Source organism: Gymnogyps californianus, chromosome 12, assembly GCF_018139145.2.
Source record: "Gymnogyps californianus isolate 813 chromosome 12, ASM1813914v2, whole genome shotgun sequence".
In the NCBI taxonomy this organism is placed as follows: Eukaryota; Metazoa; Chordata; class Aves; order Accipitriformes; family Cathartidae; genus Gymnogyps; species Gymnogyps californianus.
The window spans coordinates 21,186,471-21,208,471 of record NC_059482.1 but is presented as its reverse complement, the minus strand read 5'-3'; the positions used below and the strand labels follow the sequence as shown (position 1 = coordinate 21,208,471).

Genomic DNA, 22,001 nt, shown 5'->3' with positions numbered 1-22,001 from the left:
TCCGCGATGCCGCTGCTGTTCCTGGAGCGCTTCCCCTGGCCCAGCCTCCGCACCTACACGGCTCTCAGCGCCCTGGCCCTGCTGGGCACCGGCCTCAGCGCCTACCGCGCCCTCAGCCAGGCCCCCGGCGGCGCCCAGCCGGACGGCGGCGGGGCGGCAGGCACCGAGCCGGCCGAGCCCCAGCGCCGCGGCGGGCCGCGGGCCCTGGACGTCGCCTACTACCTGCTCTCCGACAGCCTCTGCGTCTGGGTGAGTCCGGGCCGGGGCGGGAGGCGGCGGGGCCTGCGGGCCCGGCCGGGCGGGTGGCGGCTGAGCCCGGCGGAGCGGCGCTGCGGGCCCCGCGGCCTGCGACGGGGCCGGGGGCGGCCTCTGCCGGCACCTCACCGCGGCTGAGGAGGGGGAGGAAGGCGGGCGGGCCGCCTCCGGCCGGGCTTCGGAGGGGGCTGTTTTCGTTATTGTTGTTTGAAAACTGCTCCCAGAATAAAGAGGGGGCTCCCGGAGAGCTGGGCGAGGAAAGGCGGCTCGGCGGGGCGGGGAGGTGGGCGCCGCCAGCTCGGCTGCCCGCTCGGGGCCGGGGATGCACCCCTGCCATCCCCTCCCCTCCCTGGGCCGCTGCCGCAACCGCTTTCCTTCCTTCCTTGGCCGGGGCGGTAGGGCTGCGTGAAAGCCGAGCGCCCTGAAAGTTCAGCTTGGGTCTTGTGCTTGTCCCTGAGCGTCCCCCGCCTGCCATGGGTGCGATTTGGGTGAAGCTCTTGGGAGCTTTTGCTGCGGTGCCTGGTGGGTGCTGCACTTGCGCCTCTCGAAGCACTGCGTGTCCTGCTCGGCTAGAAATCTTTGTAAGAGACCATCAGGTATTCAAGCCCAAGCTTTACCTGCTTTTGTTTTTTAAAATAACATTTCAAGTCATGCAGGTAAGAGGAAGTGTTCTCACCATTTAAGAAAAAAAAATGAGAAGAATTTTCTGTAGCTCTTTAAACCCAAACCTGGCAATGGTATATGAATCTTGGCTCACTGATTTCTGTAGTTGAAATAAAGGTTCAACAAGGGGATATCAGAAACCTAGCTGAGCTGTTGCTGTTGAACTTTTCATATGTCTGTCAGTCAAAGGTGGTATTAGTTGGACATCTGCTTTACAGCATGCTTGACTGAGGCGCTGATTTTTAAGTATACCAAACACGTTCAGGCTGTTGGAACTTGGTCTCAGGACCTTAAATTAAGAGCCCTGGAAAAGTCTGTTGTATGTCCTTTAGAAATGACAGGGTGAGGCTGCTTCATCATCCCCCTCCCCCTTTTAGTGTTCGGCGTAGGTCAAAAGTTAATTACAAGTGTCTTAGTCAAATGTGAGAAGCAGTTTTCCCAGGCCCGTGTATTCTGCTCCTTGCTGCTTTGCTTTAAAGCAGTTTCCCAAGAAGGATTTACGCAGTGTTGTTACAGAAGGGGTGTGAGCTGTTCAGTATGTTTTGAGACAGCATCTGAATCTTGTTCCTCTAACAACAGATTCAAAGTGGGGTTTTCTCATCTGCCCATGTTAAATAAAATGAGCATCTCTGTGATCTGTAAGTTTTGTCCCCATGTTCCTTGGTGCTAAAATTTGCTAATCTATGTAAAACAATTTATTGTGAAGAGGTAGGTTAGTTTGTTGGATATACTGGTGTATCAAACTGACCATGTTAGTATTTCTAGAAAAAAAAGTTAAGTGACTTACCAGCTACTGTACATGTCTTGGCCAGGCTTAAATTTCACCCCCCAAAAAAAAAAGGGCAACTAATACTGTTCTGTGAACAATGGGAGGCTTTGTTAGACTCGTTCATTCCCCTTTCTCTCTCTCTCTCTCCCCTTCTAAATAGGGCAAAAGTATTTGCTGCTGACTGCTTTATTTCTTTCCAGGTACTAGTGAACACTGCCTGCTGTTTTCTGATGTTGGTTGCTAAGCTAATCCAGTGTATGGTGTTTGGTCCTCTCCGTGTCAGTGAGAGGCAGGTAAGACAGCAATGCGTTGCCTTGGATATTGTCATGTTTCGTAATTTCTTGGTGTACGACTGGTGTAGTTTGCTGTATGGAATTGCTGAAAGTACACAAGAAAAGTAAATTTTAGAACAACATAAACTTAAACCTTACCTTTTGGTTAGCTAGTATATCCACGGCCACAAGCTTCCACTTTATTTCTGAAGGGAACTTTCCTTTTTCTCTGTTCCTGTTGTGTTTTATAAGCCCATGGTCAACTTGAAAATCCTGCTTCCTTAATGAACTTTGTCAGATTTCTTACAAGTGCACCTTGTTTCAGAATTCTTACAATATGTGTTCTTCTCTATTCAGTTTGCGCTTGGCAGCATTTCTCCATTGTGTTTCGTAGTTAGTTATCGGCACTGGCAGTCTGAGTTCCCTCTTGTACCTTGTTTTGTGCCTCGACTGCTGGAGAAGTGCTTTCCATCCTCATACGCTGAGTGGATGGTTTACCTGCCCTCAGGTTTAAGAGGGAGTAGGCAGGCATATGCCCAGAGAAAGGAGGTAAGCAGGGCTGAAAACTCAGGCTGTTTAGTCCTGCTCTTGGGCTAGGTGAGAATGTTTTTAAAAATTCAGCAAGGGAACCATCAAAGCCCAGGCTTTTTAAAAACAGAACTCTGCAGGAGATGAAAGCAGCAGCAGCAGTAGTTTGAATAGTGTCTGTATATTTTTTAACAAAAGAAAGGCAAATGCATAAGTTGCTCTGTGTAAATGCAGTAGCAGTGGTTTGAAGTGTGTTCACATATTTAAAAAAAAAAAAAGTGTGTAAATGCAGTTCTTTAGGAGAAATCAGGCCATGATGATTTTTGACGTGCAGAACTGAAGCACATAAAGCTTCATTAATAACCATGGATCTCTCAAAGCCTATTGCATTTGTGGGTCACACCCCGTAGAGCCTCCGAGTGAAGCGTGTTAGAAACAAGGCACTATCAAACTGCATTGGGCCAGATTTTCTTTCCAGTCTGTGTTGACTGTAAGGATGTGGAATTTTAACCAGTGATAATTTCCAGGATGTTCTCTACCCTCTTAAAAACTGAAGTGAAAAGCAGTAACAGCGTGGATCCATTTGTGTTTGGACAGTGGGAGTATGCTTCAGTTCTCATGTAAAGGAAAGCTGGTTATTAATATTGGCGAGCCAAAAATGGCAGCATCATGAAGGAATTCTGGGCCTGTCTTAACTAAACTCCTGGTGATTTCATCATGTTCTTTAACAAAACATTTTATTTCATGATTTTTTTTTTTCCCCAACAAGCTGGCTTGCTATCTGCTGCTTGAGACCATCACATTGTTTCTTTCATACCGCATGTGCGTGGGAATAATTTTTTTTTCATTGCTCATCCATCTCATTCTCCACTGTAGGCATTGTGCTCTTTAAGAACAGACTTTGTCATCTTTTCTTAATCATCTGTACTTTTTGACAGGCTTTTGGAAGCAAGGTGCTAGGCTATTTGGGCATCTTGTATAACTAACCATGGCAGTTCTTCTAGCAAAGAGGACTTTGTGTTTGCGGCCCAGTAGCTGTGTTGCTTGGGCATGGAGAATCAAACTGAGATCAAACTTGGTTTGTGCTAAGCACTGTTTTAGAAGTATGGCAGGAAACTACATTGTGCACTCTGTTGCACAGTTATGCTGTGGTGGTACAAAAGACTAGATAGATACTAAGGACCGCTAATATTTCTAATATGTTTTTAATTCAGTAAGGGTAACAAATAGTATTCAAGATGTGTATGCAGCAGGCTTTTGCCAAAGTATTGTCGCATTTCTACTTCCATCTTTTTTTTTCTTTCTCTTTTTCCCTCCTCCTTGCCCCTGCGTGTGGATTGTCAGTGCTTTCACTGCAGTAACCAAATGTCTTCCTTTACAGCATCTCAAGGATAAATTCTGGAATTTCATTTTCTACAAGTTCATCTTCATTTTTGGTGTGCTGAATGTTCAGACAGTGGAAGAAGTGGTGATGTGGTGCCTCTGGTTCTCTGGACTTGTGTTTCTTCATCTTATGGTTCAGCTCTGCAAGGATCGCTTTGAATATGTAAGTTTTGATTAAGGGCTGTCTTTTGGGACATGCAAATTCTGCTGCTGGTTCAGGCACTGGTTCACGGTAGTTTACAGACAGATCATTTAGACCTTTTCCCCCCCTGCGGTGCTGAACACGTGCACCTCCCAGTAGCTTTGAATACTTGCTTTAAAGTGCAATGTCAATCTTACTCCTTCAGTTTTCCCATGAGACAAATGGAGCTGAAGACACTTATTTGCTTCGATAAATTGCTCCGTGTATGTGCCCTGTAATTACTATTACGTAACTCCGTGAGATGTCTTCATAGCTCTCCTTAGTGAAGAAATCTTGACAACAGAACATCCCTTAGATTGGTGCCCTTTAGGATTGGTCCACGAAGCCTGTTTCTGCGGATTCTGCGCTCAGGTTTCAAGCTCGTTTACGTCTACCAAGTGTTGACTGCCAATGTCTTTACAATATACAGTGCAATTTTCTCCATAAGCTACATCCCAGTTTCTGTTAATACCAAGAATAAATTCCGTAGAGATGCAGAAATTGAAGGCTAGGCAAGGAAGAAGGAACTGGAATTTGAACAGTAAATCTTGCCCTTTAAACATCTATAATGGACATGCATTTTCCTCAGCTCCTCTGTCCTGGAATAAAAGTTTGAACTAAATTGAATCCATGAATTTCCTTTTGGTAGCTCTGTGCTTTGCAATTTTTTTTATTACTATCCAGTAAGGCCTGTGAATTCACAAGTAGCTAAGCGCTAAGCTTGAAACTAGATTGGTTGGGGTTAGGAAAATGGAGACAGAAGTGAACAAGGCAGTCATCTGGTATTTTTAGTGTTGTTCAGAAAGCTGTGAAAGAACAAAGCTCATGTTGGAAGAAATCCTTATTATATTCCTTCTGCATTCAAAGCATGTATCGTATTCTTTACTTGGACAAATAGTACTTATGTGATCTGCCTTGCAAACTCAGGGGGATGTGGAACTGAACCAGATACACACAAGGAAGAATGAACCAGTTTAAAAACAAAGCATGGGAGTCCACTTCATCAGTCGGACCAGAGTGAAGCTTTGGGCAGCTCCTTTCCTTGTCCTGTTCTTCCCCTTCCTGCCCTGAAAATAAGAGGATGGACCACCTAAATACTTCGCCTCTTGGGTCATCTTTGATTCAGAGAGCCTAGGTGTAGCCTACCATTAAGGTAGTTTAGGGAATTAATACACTATGCATGCTGTTGAATGAGACAACTGTTTTCAGTAGACTCTGTCCAGCAGTCTCTAGCTGCAAGTTAAATTTTGGGGGGAGACGTCTCTTTCTTCCAGAAGAAAATGGCATTGGAAGATCTAGAGGCTGGAAGATAAAGTTAGACAAATTCACATCAGCTGTAAGGTGAAAAATTGGCAGAACAATTATTCTCGTTGCTCAAAGACTGTATATCAAGGTTAGGCATCTTTCTAAAATGCATGTTCATCCTAAGCCGATGCTGTGAATTTGATGCAGAAACTACCGTGTGAGAAAGTGTCCATGGTTTGCTTGCACAGATGATCTAAACATTAGATCAAATAATCGTAATGATCCCTTCTGGCTTTAAAAGCCTGGTGAATGTAAATGACAGCAAGACGAACAAGACTTTGGGATGGTGTGTGGTTTTAGCTTTATTCTGCGTCATTTATTACTACATTGCGTGGTTGAGGTCATGAAATTGGTTTTATTCTAGAAAGCAAAAGATTTTCCTGAATGAGGACTTGTTGGTGAGGTGACCATGGACGGCAGGGTGGATGAAGTACTCCTTTAAACCTGTTATGTATTCATGTATTTGTGTTGCAGCTTTCCTTTTCTCCTACCACACCCATGAGCAGCCACATCAGAGTCCTGACCCTTCTCATAGCCATGCTCCTGTCCTGCTGTGGATTAGCAGTCATCTGTGGTATTATTGGCTACACCCATGGCATGCACACGTTGGCTTTCATGGCAGCAGAGGTGAGACTTCCTTCATACGTGTCGTGGCTTCTGCTTTTCTTTTCACCCCTCACTTGGGGGTATCTTGGCATGCGGTGGGTTTTCTTTTAGTTTCCCACAAGGAAGAAACTATGAAGACGCAAACAAACCCTCCCCTGTTTTAGAGTGGTTGCCAGATCTGCATGCTTTCTCTCTTTAGAGTTTAAGGCTGCAAAAAATCTTTGAAGAAGAGAGTGAGAGGATAAATCCGTTAAGATGATGCTGAAATCAAATGGCAGCCTTTGAAAAAATAATGGTTGTGCTTCATGAGCATTGCAAGAAGGGTTAGTTCAAACGGCCGCTAGAGAGAGGGAGAGAGCGTACATGAAAGTGTAATGTGCACCTCGGCCTGTTTCTTTGAGGATGTATTTTCTATTTCATTTCTCCCCCAAAAGAATGAGACTAATATCCTTTCCTTTACGGCATACTCATGGGATTTGCTTATGTTTGTGTAAAGAGTTGTGTCTCAGCCGAGATGAGCAACGCATGTTTGTGCACTCCTGAACCCTTTGCAGTGTGGAGCAAACATCAATATGTTTGTGGAGTGAACATCAGTATGTTTTTGATGTTATGGTGGGTTGTTGCGCTCTGCCTGAGGAAGTGATAAACAAAGGGGAGGTAACCAGTGTAATTGCAAGTAAGTCGTGTTAGCACACCCTTAGTTCAGATAACAGGTAGCATGTACGGTTTATTTTTCTTCTCCTATCTTGAATTCATACTTGGAGTTAGTGAGGAGGAAAGAAAACAGTTAGCTGATAGTAGGAGAATATGATGCTGGTTACACCACAGTTCAGTTATTTAATATGTCAGTTTGCTTTTCCCTGAATACAAGAGTATGCAAGGCCAGATTTGTAATGCCGCAGTGGAAGGGTATTGAAAATTTGTCAGTGTCTCTAATAGGCGGGGTCTCGTCGGTGCTGTCTCTCTTATCTTGGCTTGGCAGAAGGATGTATCAGCTGCGTACCAGCATGGGGTAGGTTTATCAGGCAGCGTTCCAGTGCCGACGTGTTGCCTCATTAGCGCTGCACTGTGTGGTGGTGTCTGTGTTTTGGGTTACAGGATGGGGCCCAGCTATTCATTTCAGTGGGAGCTGTTCTGTCTGCCGCTTAACAAAGGAGCAGTTCAGTTGGCATAAGTGTACGGTCCTCAGGCAAGGCATGGATCCACGCAGCCTGCTGTGCTGCTGGTGGACAGCAGAGGAGCTTTGTGGGGAATGTATAGGAAAGGGTCTCCTACCCTTGCTTGCAGCAGCTGGCATTTGAGGACGTTCCTGAGCTGAGGGTTGCACAAGCCTGTTGGGTTTGATAGCCTCAGATGGACTCTGGAAAGTTGTCTGATCGTTTATTGAACTCATTTATACTTTGGCCTCCGCAATATCCAAAGGCAACAAATTCCACGTTTAACTTGGCTTCGTGTACACAAAAGAGCTCTTTTAGTTGTTCTGACTCTTCTGTCTGATAATGTCCCTGGCTATCATCTAATACATTTATGGTGAAAAACTGCAAAGAATCATTCCCTGTTTACTATTCTTCATGCCATTTGTGATTTTATAGACCTTTCTCCTGTTCCCCTTCTGACTTTCCTTCCAAGCAAAAAAATTCTAGTCTGTTTAATCTTTCCTCGTATGAAATTGTCTAATATCTTTCCCTTTCATGAACGTTTTAAATATGCCCTGTATGGATTGGGCGACCATGAGTAGTGCCCTTGATTTTAATACCCAGCATTCATGTAAGTGGAATAAAACATTTAGATTTCTTTCTCTACAGGTACTAGCAGTGACACCTCGTGGCAGTCTCAGCAAAAAGTGTTAAATCTTGCAGACTGAAATGTTTTCCTGGTGGTGGCTTGTGTGATGCTGTTCGAGAGGGATCCTGCCAAGTGTATTCCATTAGTGTGTATTTAATTACATTAAGTTACATTAAGCTATTCATCTCTCTCCTGACTCTGCAAACATTGATTTAGCTTGATGCCTCAGGGTTTTCAGTAAAGCAATATAGATGTTTTTCTCGGGTTTTGGTTAGCCTTCTCCTTGTTCTGTGTTGTTTGTCAGCATTTTCTTTCCTGCAAAGGATGGATGTGAAACGTGCAAATGCCCAGAGAAGGTTGAATAAGGACAGTCTGTATTTTTGAGTAAACATTAAGGTTTTTTGCCTTAATATGTGGTATTCGAGAATTATACTATAGTAAGTAATGTGCAGTCTGTCTATCTTTGCCCCTTTTTTGTTGTAACAAAGAATTACTCCATTCCTGTAGCAGCCGTCCTCTGATCCTGTTTCATACATCTCAGTTAAGGCCGTATAATGATAGTGATATTCAAATCTTAGAGTTGTGCCTTACAGATAGTAGTATATTTTCCTGTATAGCTTCTGATGCTGCATCCGTTATCTTAGGGTTTGAGTGCTTTCCAGTTGTGTGCTAATCTACGTCACTAATATCTACGTGCCAGTATCACGGAGGCCAGGGGGGATAAACAGTTCGTTTTGAGCAGAGCAAGAGCTCTTGAAGTGTCGGTACTGAAAATGGCCTGCTGTACATTTAGAACCTCAGATTACGGACTTGTGTAGCTTGTGATGCAATGTTGTGCTTTCTGCAAAGTATTTCTCATGTCAGAACGCTGAAATGCATTTCTGGAAACAGTGGAGGAACCAGAGACCAGTGCCTTGACCAAATCTGCACTAGCTCATCCTTTTAATTCTGATGCTCTTGCTGCCTCAGCACTAACCAGTATAAATCATGTCTTGGCAACATTAAGTTCTTAAAAGTTGCAAAGACTAGACTCTTCAGATTTCTACCTGACAGATGTCTTCCTTATCGGAGACTTTATGCCACGTGTACTGGTTTTGACACAAATTTGTGCTCAATGGCATATCCATCCAGCAGCTCAGGTAATCATTCTGCTTCACCACTTGCATGGTTAGAATTTGGACGTATTTACTTTTCCTCTGTGGTCTGCCCAAAGTGTCTCTGTAGCCAAAAACCTCGTGTGAACAAGGTGTAGTCTCTTTCTGGTGCCCACATGCCGGGTAACAGGAGACAGAAGAGGGTCTCATAACGTGCCTTGCAGGAGCAGCTAGTGTGCCAGTTTAACTTTTTTATGAAAGATGTTTGTGATGAGAACAGCACGCCATGCTAGGTGATTTGCTGTTACCTTCTTGACTTTTTTTTGTGTTATTTGAATGATGTGTGCATCTTATCCTGAAGCCCTTACTTAGATAAAAGATTGCATTGGTGTTTAAATAGTCACAGGAACATTTATTTTAAAGCCAACTAGTAAAGAGTTGGCAGATATGTTGGATATTACTAAGAGTTAAATATGCATAGAAGGATTTTAAGAATGCTTTTTACAGATGGAAAAAATTACTCAAACCAACTGTTTTATTGCTATATTGGGAAGTTAGTGGTTTTGATAGTTCTTCTGTACTGTTTTTAGTACTTATGCTGAAGGCATGCCATCAGACCAGTTTTCCAGAAATGGTTTCAGTTGCTTATTATAAATCCCCTGCATCTTGGTGTCGGTTGGCCCCTGCTAACCGCAGGGTAGCGTGGGCAGTCTCTGAAGGGGCTTCATCCTGTCCCATTTTCTTTCGCTGGGAGGATACAGTGAAGGCACGGGGCACTGTGGGCCTGACAGGTTAGAGAGAGGTGATGGGGCCATGTTTCTTAGATGATAAGAGCCCATGGAAATGTGGTTAGGTATTCTGGAAACAGTTCTTTCTGGTGACTCGTCTTTACACTCTGACCTACTTGCACTTTCTGATATACTCAGGTTTTTTCCCTGTACTTACCTAGAGAGGTAAGTATGATTAAAGAGAGAAGTTACTTTTGCAGCGTTCACATCTCAGCAAAGGGGGGAAATTATTTGAAAGTGCTTCTGTGGTTCTTCCTCAAATTCCTGCTACTATTCGGTTCTTCACATTTTTCTTGAGCAGTGGGATGAGGAGAGGTAGTTGGTGGGATTGTGGTCTCGACACTCACTGAGTGATAACAATTGAAAAAGATAGTATGTCCTATGTAGTGAGGGAAAAAGTGAGACTTAACAGCAGTGATGCTAGTGGCTGCTTCAAGAGCATTGTGTGTGTGAGAACAATTTCTTCCATATTTATTTATAAACTTCATGTTTGTCACAGGTATGTTGTGCACACAGTCATCTGTAGTGACCGTTGGTTCACAGGAACTTGTTAAGCTGCAATAAATGCATTTTGTGTTTTAGTCCTTTAGCTCCTGCCTCTGGACCACTGTCTCTGCCGGAATGTTGTTAACATGTCTTTTTTTTTTTTTTTCCCCCCTCCCTCTTCTACAGTCTCTGCTTGTGACAGTCAGAACTGCTCATGTGATTTTACGGTGAGTAGCTTATGTTTTGCAGGATGGTTGTTCAAGAAGGTAGTGCATGTAACATGTTGATTTAAGAGGTGTATGTAATTACCTTGTTCAATTGCAAATGCATGTTTAGAGGTGGGCAAAGGTGGTTAACTTTAGCCTGTACTATTTTTAAGCATAAATTCTGCAATGCATGGATAGCTTTAGTGGGTGATAATAGCTTGAGGCATGGATTAAAATGGATTGGTGCTGCTGTATGAGGGTTGATATATGCTACTTAATGTCATCTTACTGTGTTTCTTTTAAGATCTTCGTCTCTAGAACTTTTGCTTTGAAAAAGTAGCATGCATGTGTATCTGTAATGCACGTGTGTGTTCATATGTAGGATATGATGTGTAGCACAGAACCTCTTTGTCCAGGTCACTATTGGTATTTCAGGTGTGTCACCAAGCTGTAATGCCTCACCTGAGAAACACCTCGCGTGCTGAAAAATGTGGGTCTGTAGTTACTATCATCCCAAGATTGGCTTTCGGTACATGCAGGATTTTTTAGCAAATGCTACATCTTCTCTGTCAGCTGGTGGTATCTGTAATGCCAGTGTGGGCTAAGCATTGATTCCTTTTTGCCTTTTCAAAATGTTGCTGTTTGAAACCAGTAACATTAAAAAAAAAAAGTCCCCCGGGAAAGCACAGAGTGTGGGCACTGGGGTTATGAAGGGCAAAGAATCCATATGCAGAAGTTGTCTGAAAAATAGATGAAATAGTTTGAATGCTAGAGATGCTATTTAACAAAAAAGATAGAATAATGTTGATTTCCCTGCTCTTGCAGATATGTAATTCATCTCTGGGATCTCAACCATGAAGGAACATGGGAGGGCAAAGGCACTTATGTCTACTACACAGATTTTGTCATGGAGCTAACCTTGCTTTCACTGGACTTGATGCATCATATTCATATGCTGGTATGAAATACTGGACATAATGTTGAGCAACTAGACTGGCCATAAAATAAAGGGTCTTGAGTATATGTATTTTATATATTTGTTTGCTTTGCTTCTTTTAGGAGCTGAATATTACAGAGAAGTTATTTAAATAGGAAAATGTAGTGTGGGGAGTTCTGGCGTTCTTTCCTCCTGTGTAATTGGAGGCCTCACAAATAACTTTGTTATGGAGTATTAACTACTGTGTAATTATCTGTTTAATAGATGTTGAATTAGCTTTGTTATTGAGTAATATCAGACTGAATTATTTTCATTGGCAGCAGGAGACATTAAGCTGAGCAGGACTAAATACCATTTGTCCTTATTATAAATGCTGTGCTGCTTAAGTTGTATCTGAAGATGTAATGAGTAGTAATACCTGTGAACATGTGTGGTTAGTCCGAATGGTCTCAGCAAAAGAAAAATTCTTCAGTGCTGGTTTCTCGATTTCTTTTTCTCTTAAGACCTGATGCAGTTTCTTGTGGCAGCCTCTTGTTGCCTGTGGTGTTTGTTTCTAATCACCGTTCTGTTTTTTTCCAAAGCTGTTTGGCAATATCTGGTTGTCAATGGCGAGCCTGGTGATTTTTATGCAGCTGCGCTACCTGTTTCACGAGGTTCAACGAAGAATTCGGCGGCACAAGAACTACCTGCGTGTCGTTGGAAACATGGAAGCCAGGTGAGCCTCTTAGTTGCTCTGGGATCTTGATGTGGATCTTGCAGAGAGGATCCTGATGAAGAAGCTGGGATTCTTTTACGTTCCTTCAATACATGATGGCATGGTGTAAGCTGGAGAGATGCAATCTTGCAAATCCGTCTCTTAAGTCTTTACACTTGGAGTATGTTTCTACCCATTTTCTTTGTTACTGGGGACACCCTTTCTGGTTTTAACAGCTGTGTAGGATTGACTTTTACAATAGCACTATTACTGGTAACGTATTATGGGCAACAAGTGAACTCCCCTGTCCAGTATTTCTTGTCCTGTATTCTCTGGTATACTGCCCTGGTGGGGTGACATAAGCTCTGCAGAGCTCTGCCTGTTTCAGTTGTCAAATATTGGCTTTGGCTGTGATAGAAATAAATGCTCTTAATTTCATTAGGCTATACTATTCAGTTACTGCCTGAAATGAAATCAAAATATTAATTAAATTTTCATTGTGGACTTCAGTGGGTTTGACTAGCTCTGATGCCTGCTGCTGTAGTCCAGATGGAGAAGACTGACTTCTCTAGAAATTTCCGAGGTTTTCTTTGTGAAAACTCGTTTAATGGTTGTAATATCAGGTTAAGAGCTGCAAAATACAGTTCATCCACAATGCATTGTTTCTTTTCAGTAAGATGCAGCCACTAAACCCCTTTAAGCTGCTCACAAAGCTGTTTGAGTTGCAAGTGTCTCAGACTTCTTGTCTGAGCGACTTGATGTGGTGTTCTGCAAGAACCACATTCAAGCTTCCTCTTGAAGCTGCCGATGGCAGCGAGCTCCCTGCTTCTGTGTAGTTGTTTTTCAGGTATATTCCACACCAGCAGTACTGTGAAACGTTGTTATACCACTCATCTGTATATTGTCTGTGTTTGGGTACTATGTAGTAGCTGCTTGCGTGGTGCTGTAGTTTAAAAAAAGAAGAAAAAAAAATTAAAGACAAATGGGGTTTGGCAAAATCTGAGGCCAAAATCAGTCAGACCATAAATGCTTATGATCCAAGAAGACATCTTAATGGGTACAGCTGTTAAAACTCATTTAGAAAAATGACATAAGCCAAATCTATACATATTATAACTTGAGGTTCTCAACCTAATGATCGTACTTCTTGGAAGATACTAAGTCAAAGCTTTTTGCGCTTAGGATGTATGCAGAGATGTGCAAAAAAATGTGCCTGCAAGAAGGCATGGGTGGGATATGCGTGTGTATCTTTGTTTGCAGTGTGAGTCTGAGTTATGGAAAAAAATAGCAAACCTGCTGGCAGACCTCTCCCAAGGAAAAGTTAATGTGGAGGATAAAGTTTTCTCAGTGCGGGGTTAGCTAGACAGGAGGCCGTGCTGAGCTGGTGTAGTCATTACTTCTGTCTCTTCCTTTTTCTTCTTTCTAGGTTTGCAGTTGCAACACCAGAGGAGCTAGCAGTCAATAATGATGACTGTGCCATTTGCTGGGACTCCATGCAATCTGCACGTAAACTCCCTTGCGGCCATCTCTTCCACAAGTACGTTTCTGGGACTGGAGCGGGTGCACCTGACTATAGAAAGGAAGGGAGGTATGGGCATGTCGGAAAGTTACAGCAGGATGACAAGTAACGAACTATCAGCAAAGCTGTGAATGCTTACTGCCTGGGTCATCTTGGTCTGCTTCTAGTAAGAAAATACAAGTCATGTTCACTTCAGTCATTTTCACGTTTCAGTTGTTTCACCTGGTGCATTCGTTTTCCCCCCAAACTAAGAGTAGGCATCTTGCCAGCTAACGGGTAGATAGTGTTGAGTTATGGTATCTCAGTTGCAAGTCTGTACCCTGCCTTGCTGTGTAGCTGCTTGGTAAAGCACAGTCTTTTCCCCCTTACTTCACCCTATGCATCGCCTCTTCCATGAGGGTGTGTTGATTTTCAGGTGAGGAAGAAAAATTGGAGTTAGATCCTTAAGTGCCTTTCAGATATCAGCTTTAAAGAGAAAATGGGGAATATTTTTATATAGTGCATCCTTGCATGGTGATGAGTCCTCCAGGACAGTTGTGGAGGCCAGGTCTGGTTATCTGATTCCGTGGGGGTATGAGTCCATCAGGGCTGTAAAAGAGGTTAACCAAATTAGCTGAAGAGGTCCGTAAGCAGCTGGTAGTTGGAACCAGGAGGCTCCTGGCCAAAGGATCTCTCTATATACTGTTTCTTACACTCACTCAGTAGTGAATAGTAGCAGATGCTTGTGGAGACAATGTGCTGAGCTAGATGCGCCTTTTCTTAGATCTTTTGTAGCAGTGCTTACATTTTCACGCTTGTGCTTAAAAATGAAAGGAGATACGGGGATTGAATCAGGAGTTTCTGAAGTGCCATGTGATTAACATGCATGGTCAGTTCAGTTGTCCCTGTGGTGTCATATGAGCAAGTTACTTTCTGCAAATAGCTTTTACTTTTCTGGTAACTGTCAAACCAGAGGTTATAATCTGTGTGCTAATTTGTTGTCATTTATGACAAACCTTGCCATAAATATTTATCTGTGTTCCAAGAAGTCTCTAATGAGATAATGTGCCTCCGTAGCAGAAACTCCTCTTCCAATGCTACTGAATCATATGAATATTTAATCACCTACAGAGCACTTGAGAAGCCCAGGGTCTTCTCTTCAGAAAGTTGTTTTCTCTGTATCTAAAAGGATCCTTTTGGATTTTTTTCTGAAGCTAAGTTACACTTACCTCCTTGGTGCGTTTAGGGAGGGAACGTGTTGCAGTGGATGACTTACTCTTGCATATAAAACCAGATGTAATTAATAACCCTATTTACAACCTGGGAATGGTTTCTCTCCTCATAAAAGCCTGGTGATTTTGCCAACAGGCTAAACATTGTGTCCATTCTCAATTACATGGGAATTTTTTTCATAGCCATTTATTTGGAGTAGAAGAGAAGATGGCAGGGAAGATTCACATTGCTGAGGTCAACTCTGTGTCTAAATATTAAGGAAGTTTGATGGGAGTGGGTGTCTGAATCTTTTAAGCTCTGTTGAAACTTTCTCCTTTATCTTTTAGGAAGCAGTCGATTTCAAAAGAGTTGCTGCTCTGAAACGTTGCCGACCTTGGCCTGTTGTTAGTCATCCTTCTTCTGAGGTGCTGTAGGTGACTGAGCCCTTCTGCCTGTGTGCTACAAAATGGGTATAACCACGGCTGGCTTACTGCAAGCCTTTAGGGCTTGGTGCTGCTGCAGGCTGAAAGGGGTTCAGGTCTGTTCCAGCATCTCAGTGGTTGAGCCGTTGAGGAGCAGCAGCGTGGTGGTAGCTTGTGTCACTCCGGGTGTTTCCCAAGTGACCTTTTGAGTACAACCGTAGCAGAGGTTTGAGTTCGCTGCGTGCAGGGTCGTTTTCCTGTAGTAGTGGAGGTGAAGTTGGGCAGCATCGGCAGTGCTAACATGCTGGCTGTGCTGATGACCAAGGTGGTGGAAGGTGGTAGATTTTTTTATTGTAGTGCTTTGGTTGTTTCTGGGAAACCCATCACTAATTTCTGAACAGTGTGTACCCCTCCATTTAAATATGATGGGAAACACTTTGGCAATGTGTCTATATGCTACAGCTTCAGGAATTGTGCAGAGTGCTTGTATCCTTGACTTTGCTATAGTCCTGCAATTAGGGCTTTTTCCTTGCTCTGTCAGCCCAAACCTGTGATCTGTGCCTTTACTCCATTTGCAAATACACAATTTGGGAAACAGGCTTATTTGACCTTTTTGTATGCCTCCACCTTTCTAAAGTGTTTTGAGAACTTCTGCTGGAAAAAAAACCCACCCTGCAAGTGTGTAATATTGAGATGTGTTCGGTTCTGTAAAGTTCAGTTCTTCGATACTGAAAATTAGGTTTAACATGCCAACAAATGCCGCAACTGAATCAAAAAGTAGGCACAGCTCTGAGTGTTTAAACCTGCATTTCAAACACTTCTCACTTTCTGCAAGACGGAAAATGTTCAGAATTAAGTAAACCTTGTAATGGCACAGCACTGATTAGTATTAATTAATCTGTTTAGAGAGTTCCAGAGTGGTACTCACTTTGGTGGTGATTTGGGTATTGATATTTTTGAAAAGATATTTGAAAAACTTTGGAAGTGCCATTGCCACATCACACTGGCAGAACTGCTATGAAAATGCGTCAGTATATTTTAAATACTTGTCCAGTTGTTTTTTGTGCTTTTTCAGTTGGGGATGGTGAGAGAACAGAAATGCTTTGTTTCCCCTTCCAGGCAAAACTTGCTTGTTCTGAGCTAGAGGGACAACAAACTTGGAGACTGTTTTCAGTTTGTGATAAATCTGCATGCTTGTTTATAAAAAGCAAACACTTGAGTATTTTCAGCTGAAAGAAATAAGAAACCCATGCTGGAGTCATTAGGAGCTCATCAAGCGTACCTCACAAATTATCTCTCAGCAGTCCGTGCGTTGATGTTCTGTACAGAATATGCTACAGCTGCTTGATGTACTCGTGATACTGGTGTCTTGGAAAAACGCTGCAAGCTCACCATAATATTACTGTTTTCCTGTCAGCTCATGCCTGCGGTCCTGGCTGGAACAAGATACATCTTGCCCCACCTGCAGAATGTCTCTTAATATCACTGACAGCCATCATGTGAGGGAGGATCACCAAAGGGAAAATCTGGATGAGAACCTGGTCCCCGTGGCAGTAGCAGAAGGCAGACCACGCTTGAACCAGCACAATCACTTCTTCCACTTTGATGGTGAGCTAAGCAGATTTGACATCTGATGCTGTTGCCCAAATAAACAAAGGGAACAGCCTTCTGTAGAAGGGCATTCTGTCCATGCTTCAGTTGAAACTTAAACCGTGCTTCTGCTTGTGTTTGTCAAACACGTGTATGTCTTACGGTTCTTTTGCACGAGCTCAGATGCCTGTCTCTGAGGTTGTCCAGAGCTACAGAGAGTTCTTAAAAGATTTTGTACGAGTGCTCCCTTTTTCTTGATTTGTTGTGGTTAGCAGCTTTAATACTGGCATTTATTCATTGCGTGACATGTTGATGAGCAGAATGGGAAATTCACGTGTCTTATTTCGTTACCAAGTGGTGGTTAATTAGTGACAAAGGGGAAAAAAAACCCTGTGGTGCAGTCTAAAAGTTGATCTTTCCACTATCCCCTAGCTAATGTGAGGTTGTCAAGAGTCCATTTGCCACTCAATTTACAAGAAACTTGTAATACTTGGTTAGGTGCAGAAGTCTGCAGAAGCTTATTCTTAGAAGGAATCATCTAACTGGAACAGTTTTACCTCGTTTTTTTCAGTGGTATGTTATAAGCACTCACAAAGCAGATGTGATTTCAGACCATGATGAGTTCTGTGTGTGCAGACAAGCTTGTTCTGAAAGAGACAATTTCTGTTGCTTATCTTCCAGATTTTTTTACAGGTTGGGTATCGATGTGTGCTTGTCTCCCACAGTTTCCCCGGTTTTTGATGGCAGTCTTCTTGTTTCTCAGTAGGTTTCGCTAGTGCAAATACTCAGCTTTGGGCTCCGTCCTTGTGGAGCTCCCATGATGTAGCTGAGATGCTGCAAACTTACATAGTGACCCGTTCTTCATCTGTGCTGGTTTTGCAGTCTTTGGAGATTGTGGGAGGAGAATAATGGGCAGAGGAGGGTCAGACATTTCTAGGTACACTGAGACTGGCTGATAGCTTCTTGCATGGTTCCCACTTTTGGGGTGCTTTAGGTCTCCAAAGGACATTTATATTTAGAACACCACTGTTTTTTTGATAGCTGTCCTCCCCAGTGCTCTCCTGTGGCTTGGAGACCCGCAAAATTACTGTGGAGATAGAAGGAGAAGTGGCCTAGAGCAAACCCTGTGTTTATTTAAATGGAAATGCAGAAGGAGGAGGGAGCCAGCCACGTGCCCTACCCTGTTGAGCCTAAGCACACAATTGCAGCAGTCACTTTGTTCGGTTACTCTGTGTCCCTTTGTAGTAATATTTTCTCAGTGATGCCGGCCACGTATAGCTGACCCGTTTTGGGACCAGATTCAGCCTGTTTAGAGGCTGGCCTGTTTTTAGTAAAATTGCTGGAGTTATTAATGTATTCCAGAACTGAATTTGGCTCTGGATTATTTTAATTTTCCCTTTAATGGGAACATTAAAACAGGAAAACAAGGATGTGTTGTTTTCTTGATCCTCTTCTGGCCCTCAGATTGTTAAGCCACTATGACAGTGTGTTTGAAGAGAGTATCGGCAGTTACTGATTTACTCCAGCCATCTCCATCTTTGGGAGACCTTAGGGATGGATTGCACTGCAGAACTCCCCGTATGTACCTTGTGGAAATATGAAGACTTATGTTAAATACATGTAGAAGTACTTTGCCCGCTGAGAACCTCATATTCTTGCTTGACTTTCTTGGTGATTTCTTATTCTTAGGCTCTCGAATTGCCAGCTGGCTGCCCAGTTTTTCAGTAGAAGTGATGCATACTACCAACATCCTTGGTATTGCACAAGCCAGCAACTCCCAGCTTAATGCTATGGTAAGACTGCTTCAATAGTTTGCACCTCAGCCTTCCTATTTGTGTTGGGGTGGGAAAGAGGTACATGTAGATGGAGAACATAAGGGGGAAGGAAGTCAAAACAGTGTTTAGATGCTACATGAAAGCTATGTTTTTGAGCGAGAGAAGCTTTACTTTAGTGAAGTTAGGGCTATATGTTGGTTCAAATGTGCAAACATAAAAGAACAGGTCTGGAGGTAGGTAAATGAGGGAGCAAAATTACATGTACTTTCTGTGTAGATACGCAGACTTTTTCTCAGCTTGCTTAGTGCAACTTCTTTAGCTTTTTTTTTCAGTACTTACCTTCACTCACAACTTGCAGTAGCAAAGGATGTGAGTCTGTAACCAGAGAATTTAGCTGTTGGTCAAGTGGTAACTGATCAAACCCATTCTATAGCTTTTGATTTTTTTAGTATTTATTTTTAATAGCACTAAGCTCCAAGATAGCTGTTTTTGTTTGCGTGTCTTGTCAGTGCGAGATGGGGCTCTCTGTAGTCAACTCTTGTTGATTCATGATGATGATAGGAGTGTTGAGGATGAAATCCCGGGTTTGTTGACTTCATACATAAACACTCTAATGTAGTACAAAAAGAGGAGGATATGGCCTCATGAAACACGCTTGGTTCATTTAGTTTGAGAAGTGCTGTTTCCTTTGAGTTCTTAAAGCTACTGTATGCTGTGGCATGTTAATAAATGTTCAGTGAGGTATCTCACGAAAGCGATGAAATTTTCTGAGTGTGAGATCTCTCCCATAGCCTTCGCTACAGTTTAAGCCTCAAGAGGATAAGGCCACGATTTTCAGGGGGTTTGAGGCAGGGCGGGCAGGGAGCAGTAGGGTGTTGGCAGATGATTTACTAGTTAAATATACAGGAACTCTCCATCTAAGGTCAGTTTAGTTTTTCTTTTACTGGACAGAGTGACACAAATGGGCTTTTTTTAAGGATGAGTAATGATTTCTGAGCATTGTATATTATTAAAAGTACAGTAGCAACTTGTATTAAAATGCCTACTTTAATGGAAAAGCCCAGGTTAGCAAACTATTAGTGTTACACATTTTTAATAGAAAATAAGTGAAATTCTCCTTTGTATTACTGAATAAAAACCTAGGGAAGTATTTCGAGGGAAAAGCCAGAGGCTGAAGTGCTAGATCAGTTGTTTTGGTCACAGGTTAGTACAATGGAGAGTTAGGTTTGCTGTAGTTGCTTGTGTTTGAACTCACTGTCAGCTGGTGCATAGTTTTTGCTTTGCTCTCAAAACTCCTTCCCCCCTTCTTTTCTTCTTGTTGTTGTTCTCATCCCCCCCCGCCCTCTAACTTTCAGCATTAGTTAAAATACAGATTTTAATATTTAATGAAGTCTAGCTGTTGGACTCTAAAAGCATATTATTTGTCTGCCCTCTTACTTTTATTTATTTAATTTGGATATTATTTAAGTAGCTCGAAATTCAATAATAACAGTTCCCTGACAGCTCAGTTTAATTTACTTGAGCTTTCAGACCCTATTAAACTGGTTTGTAGGCAGGGTGGCTGGAGAGAGTAAGTTATTAAAACTTACTCCACTTGTTCTTACCAGTACCATTTTCGAACCCATCTGGGACAAAGAAAAATGATTTTTTTTTTTTTTTCCCCCAGTGTTGATCTAACTTTCAGTCACTCATGTGAATTTCGTATAGATCTTTATTAAAAAGGCTGTCCTAAAAAGAGGGTTGGGAAGCTTTTGAAGCCTTTGTGCATTTACAAGCACTGTTCAGGAACCTAAATTTTCAGGACCATGTGGTGCCTCCATAGGAGTTGCAGTTTTACAGTGTTGGCTTCAATGGAGTCAAAATATTGCCCTGTAAGTCAATGCCAGCATGGGTTTTCTTTCTCTTGTTTTTCTTTCTGTGTGTGGGTTATCATAGCATAAACAGCATCTTTGAGCTGTTTGGTTTTTTTAATCTCTTTCTGTTGAGATACTTACCAGCTAACTTTTATTTACTGCTGATACTGACTGTATAAACCTTGCTTTCTCCAGGCCCATCAGATTCAGGAGATGTTCCCTCAGGTTCCTTATCATGTAGTTCTACAGGATCTGCAGCTAACTCGTTCTGTAGAGATCACCACTGACAACATCCTAGAAGGGCGCATCCAGGTTCCTTTCCCCACACAGGTAAGTAATAAGACCATGCAGCTAAAATGACTGACTTTCTTACTTACCACAGAACTGAGCCTGTTAATAATGAGTGAGAGGAATGAGGTAAGTTTGAAGCACTGGTGAATCCAGCTTAGCTTAATACAATATTATTCTTCAGATTTTACCTGTAGGAAGATGTTGCATTCGGAAGCACCAAACCAGTTTTGGCAGTCTAGTGTATGTTATAGCTCCATGTAGCAACAGCTGACTCAACTGGAGTGTCTCACAGTGGTGTGTGATTGAGGTATACGCATCTGTTCCTTGCTGTGGCCCTTAGAAGGCGGCCGTTAAATGTATGAGGATGGGTCTCGGGTGTGCTTTAGCGTTATCCATTTGTAATACAGGTGTCCTGGTTTCGGCTGAGATAGAATTAATTCTAGTATTCTAGCTACTAATTCTTCCTAGTAGCTGGTACAGTGCTGTGTTTTGGATTTAGTGTGAGAACAATGTTGATACCACAGGGACGTTTTAGTTGTTGCTGAGCGGTGCTTACACTAAGTCAAGGACTTTTCAGCTTCTCGTGCTGCCCTGCCAGCGAGGGGGCTGGGGGTGCACAAGAAGCTGGGAGGGGACACCGCCAGGACAGCTGACCCCAGCTGGCCAAAGGGATATTCCATACCATATGACGTCATGCTCAGTATATAAACTAGGGGGAAGGCTGGCCGGGGGCCCGCCGCTTGGGAACAGGCTGGGCATCGGTCAGTTGGTGGTGAGCAATTGTTTTTCATTTGCATCACTTGTTTTTCTTGGGTTTTATTTCTCTCTCTTTGTTATTTTCCTTTTTCATTACAAATTATTATTATTTTATTTTATTTTATTTCAATTATTAAACTGTTCTTATCTCAACCCACAAGTTTTCTTACTTTTACCCTTCCGATTCTCTCCCCCATCCCACCGGGGGGAGTGAGCAAGCGGCTGTGTGGTGTTTAGTTGCCAGCTGGGGTTAAACCACGACAACAGGGTATTTTCTTCATGAAGGAGAGTCGGCGTCTATCACCCATGTCCTAAAGCTTGCCCCTGATTGATGTGATTGGACTGCAGGATGCATGAAGTGCTTGCCTATACAGTCTCAAATATATTATATAGTGCCAAATTCTAGTAAAAAAACCTTGGGATTTGTTTTTTCTTTGTTTAAATCTCTGTAAATGCAGTATATTCAGTCATGTACCAAAAATATATTGAAAATGTTCTAGCTAGACTAGAGACAAATATTTGCTCAGTTAAAGCAGCTCTTCTCGGTCACTCTTGTGCAGAGCCTTTAGAACATTTTCAGTTGATTTCTCTGCTGACAGATAATTGAATTGTACCACTTAGGAAGGTTTTCTGTGAAGAAAGTAGTCGGCAA

General features: G+C 42.7%; 1 protein-coding gene across 2 annotated transcripts in view; it reads left to right on the top strand.

The window, feature by feature from the left end:
- AMFR (autocrine motility factor receptor) overlaps positions 1-22,001 on the top strand; it is a 30,514-nt gene continuing 8,513 nt past the window's right edge. The window contains exons 1-12 of one of the 2 annotated variants that reach the window (XM_050903914.1): positions 1-249; positions 1,888-1,980; positions 3,869-4,033; positions 5,831-5,983; positions 10,302-10,342; positions 11,147-11,279; positions 11,840-11,973; positions 13,379-13,489; positions 16,502-16,696; positions 17,525-17,530; positions 18,278-18,467; positions 20,498-20,632. In XM_050903914.1, coding sequence (XP_050759871.1) covers positions 7-249; positions 1,888-1,980; positions 3,869-4,033; positions 5,831-5,983; positions 10,302-10,342; positions 11,147-11,279; positions 11,840-11,973; positions 13,379-13,489; positions 16,502-16,696; positions 17,525-17,530; positions 18,278-18,467; positions 20,498-20,632 — 1,599 coding nt within the window. In that variant the 5' untranslated portion in view covers positions 1-6. The remainder of the gene's footprint in view (positions 250-1,887; positions 1,981-3,868; positions 4,034-5,830; positions 5,984-10,301; positions 10,343-11,146; positions 11,280-11,839; positions 11,974-13,378; positions 13,490-16,501; positions 16,697-17,524; positions 17,531-18,277; positions 18,468-20,497; positions 20,633-22,001) is intronic. The other variant, XM_050903915.1, reaches the window with a different exon arrangement.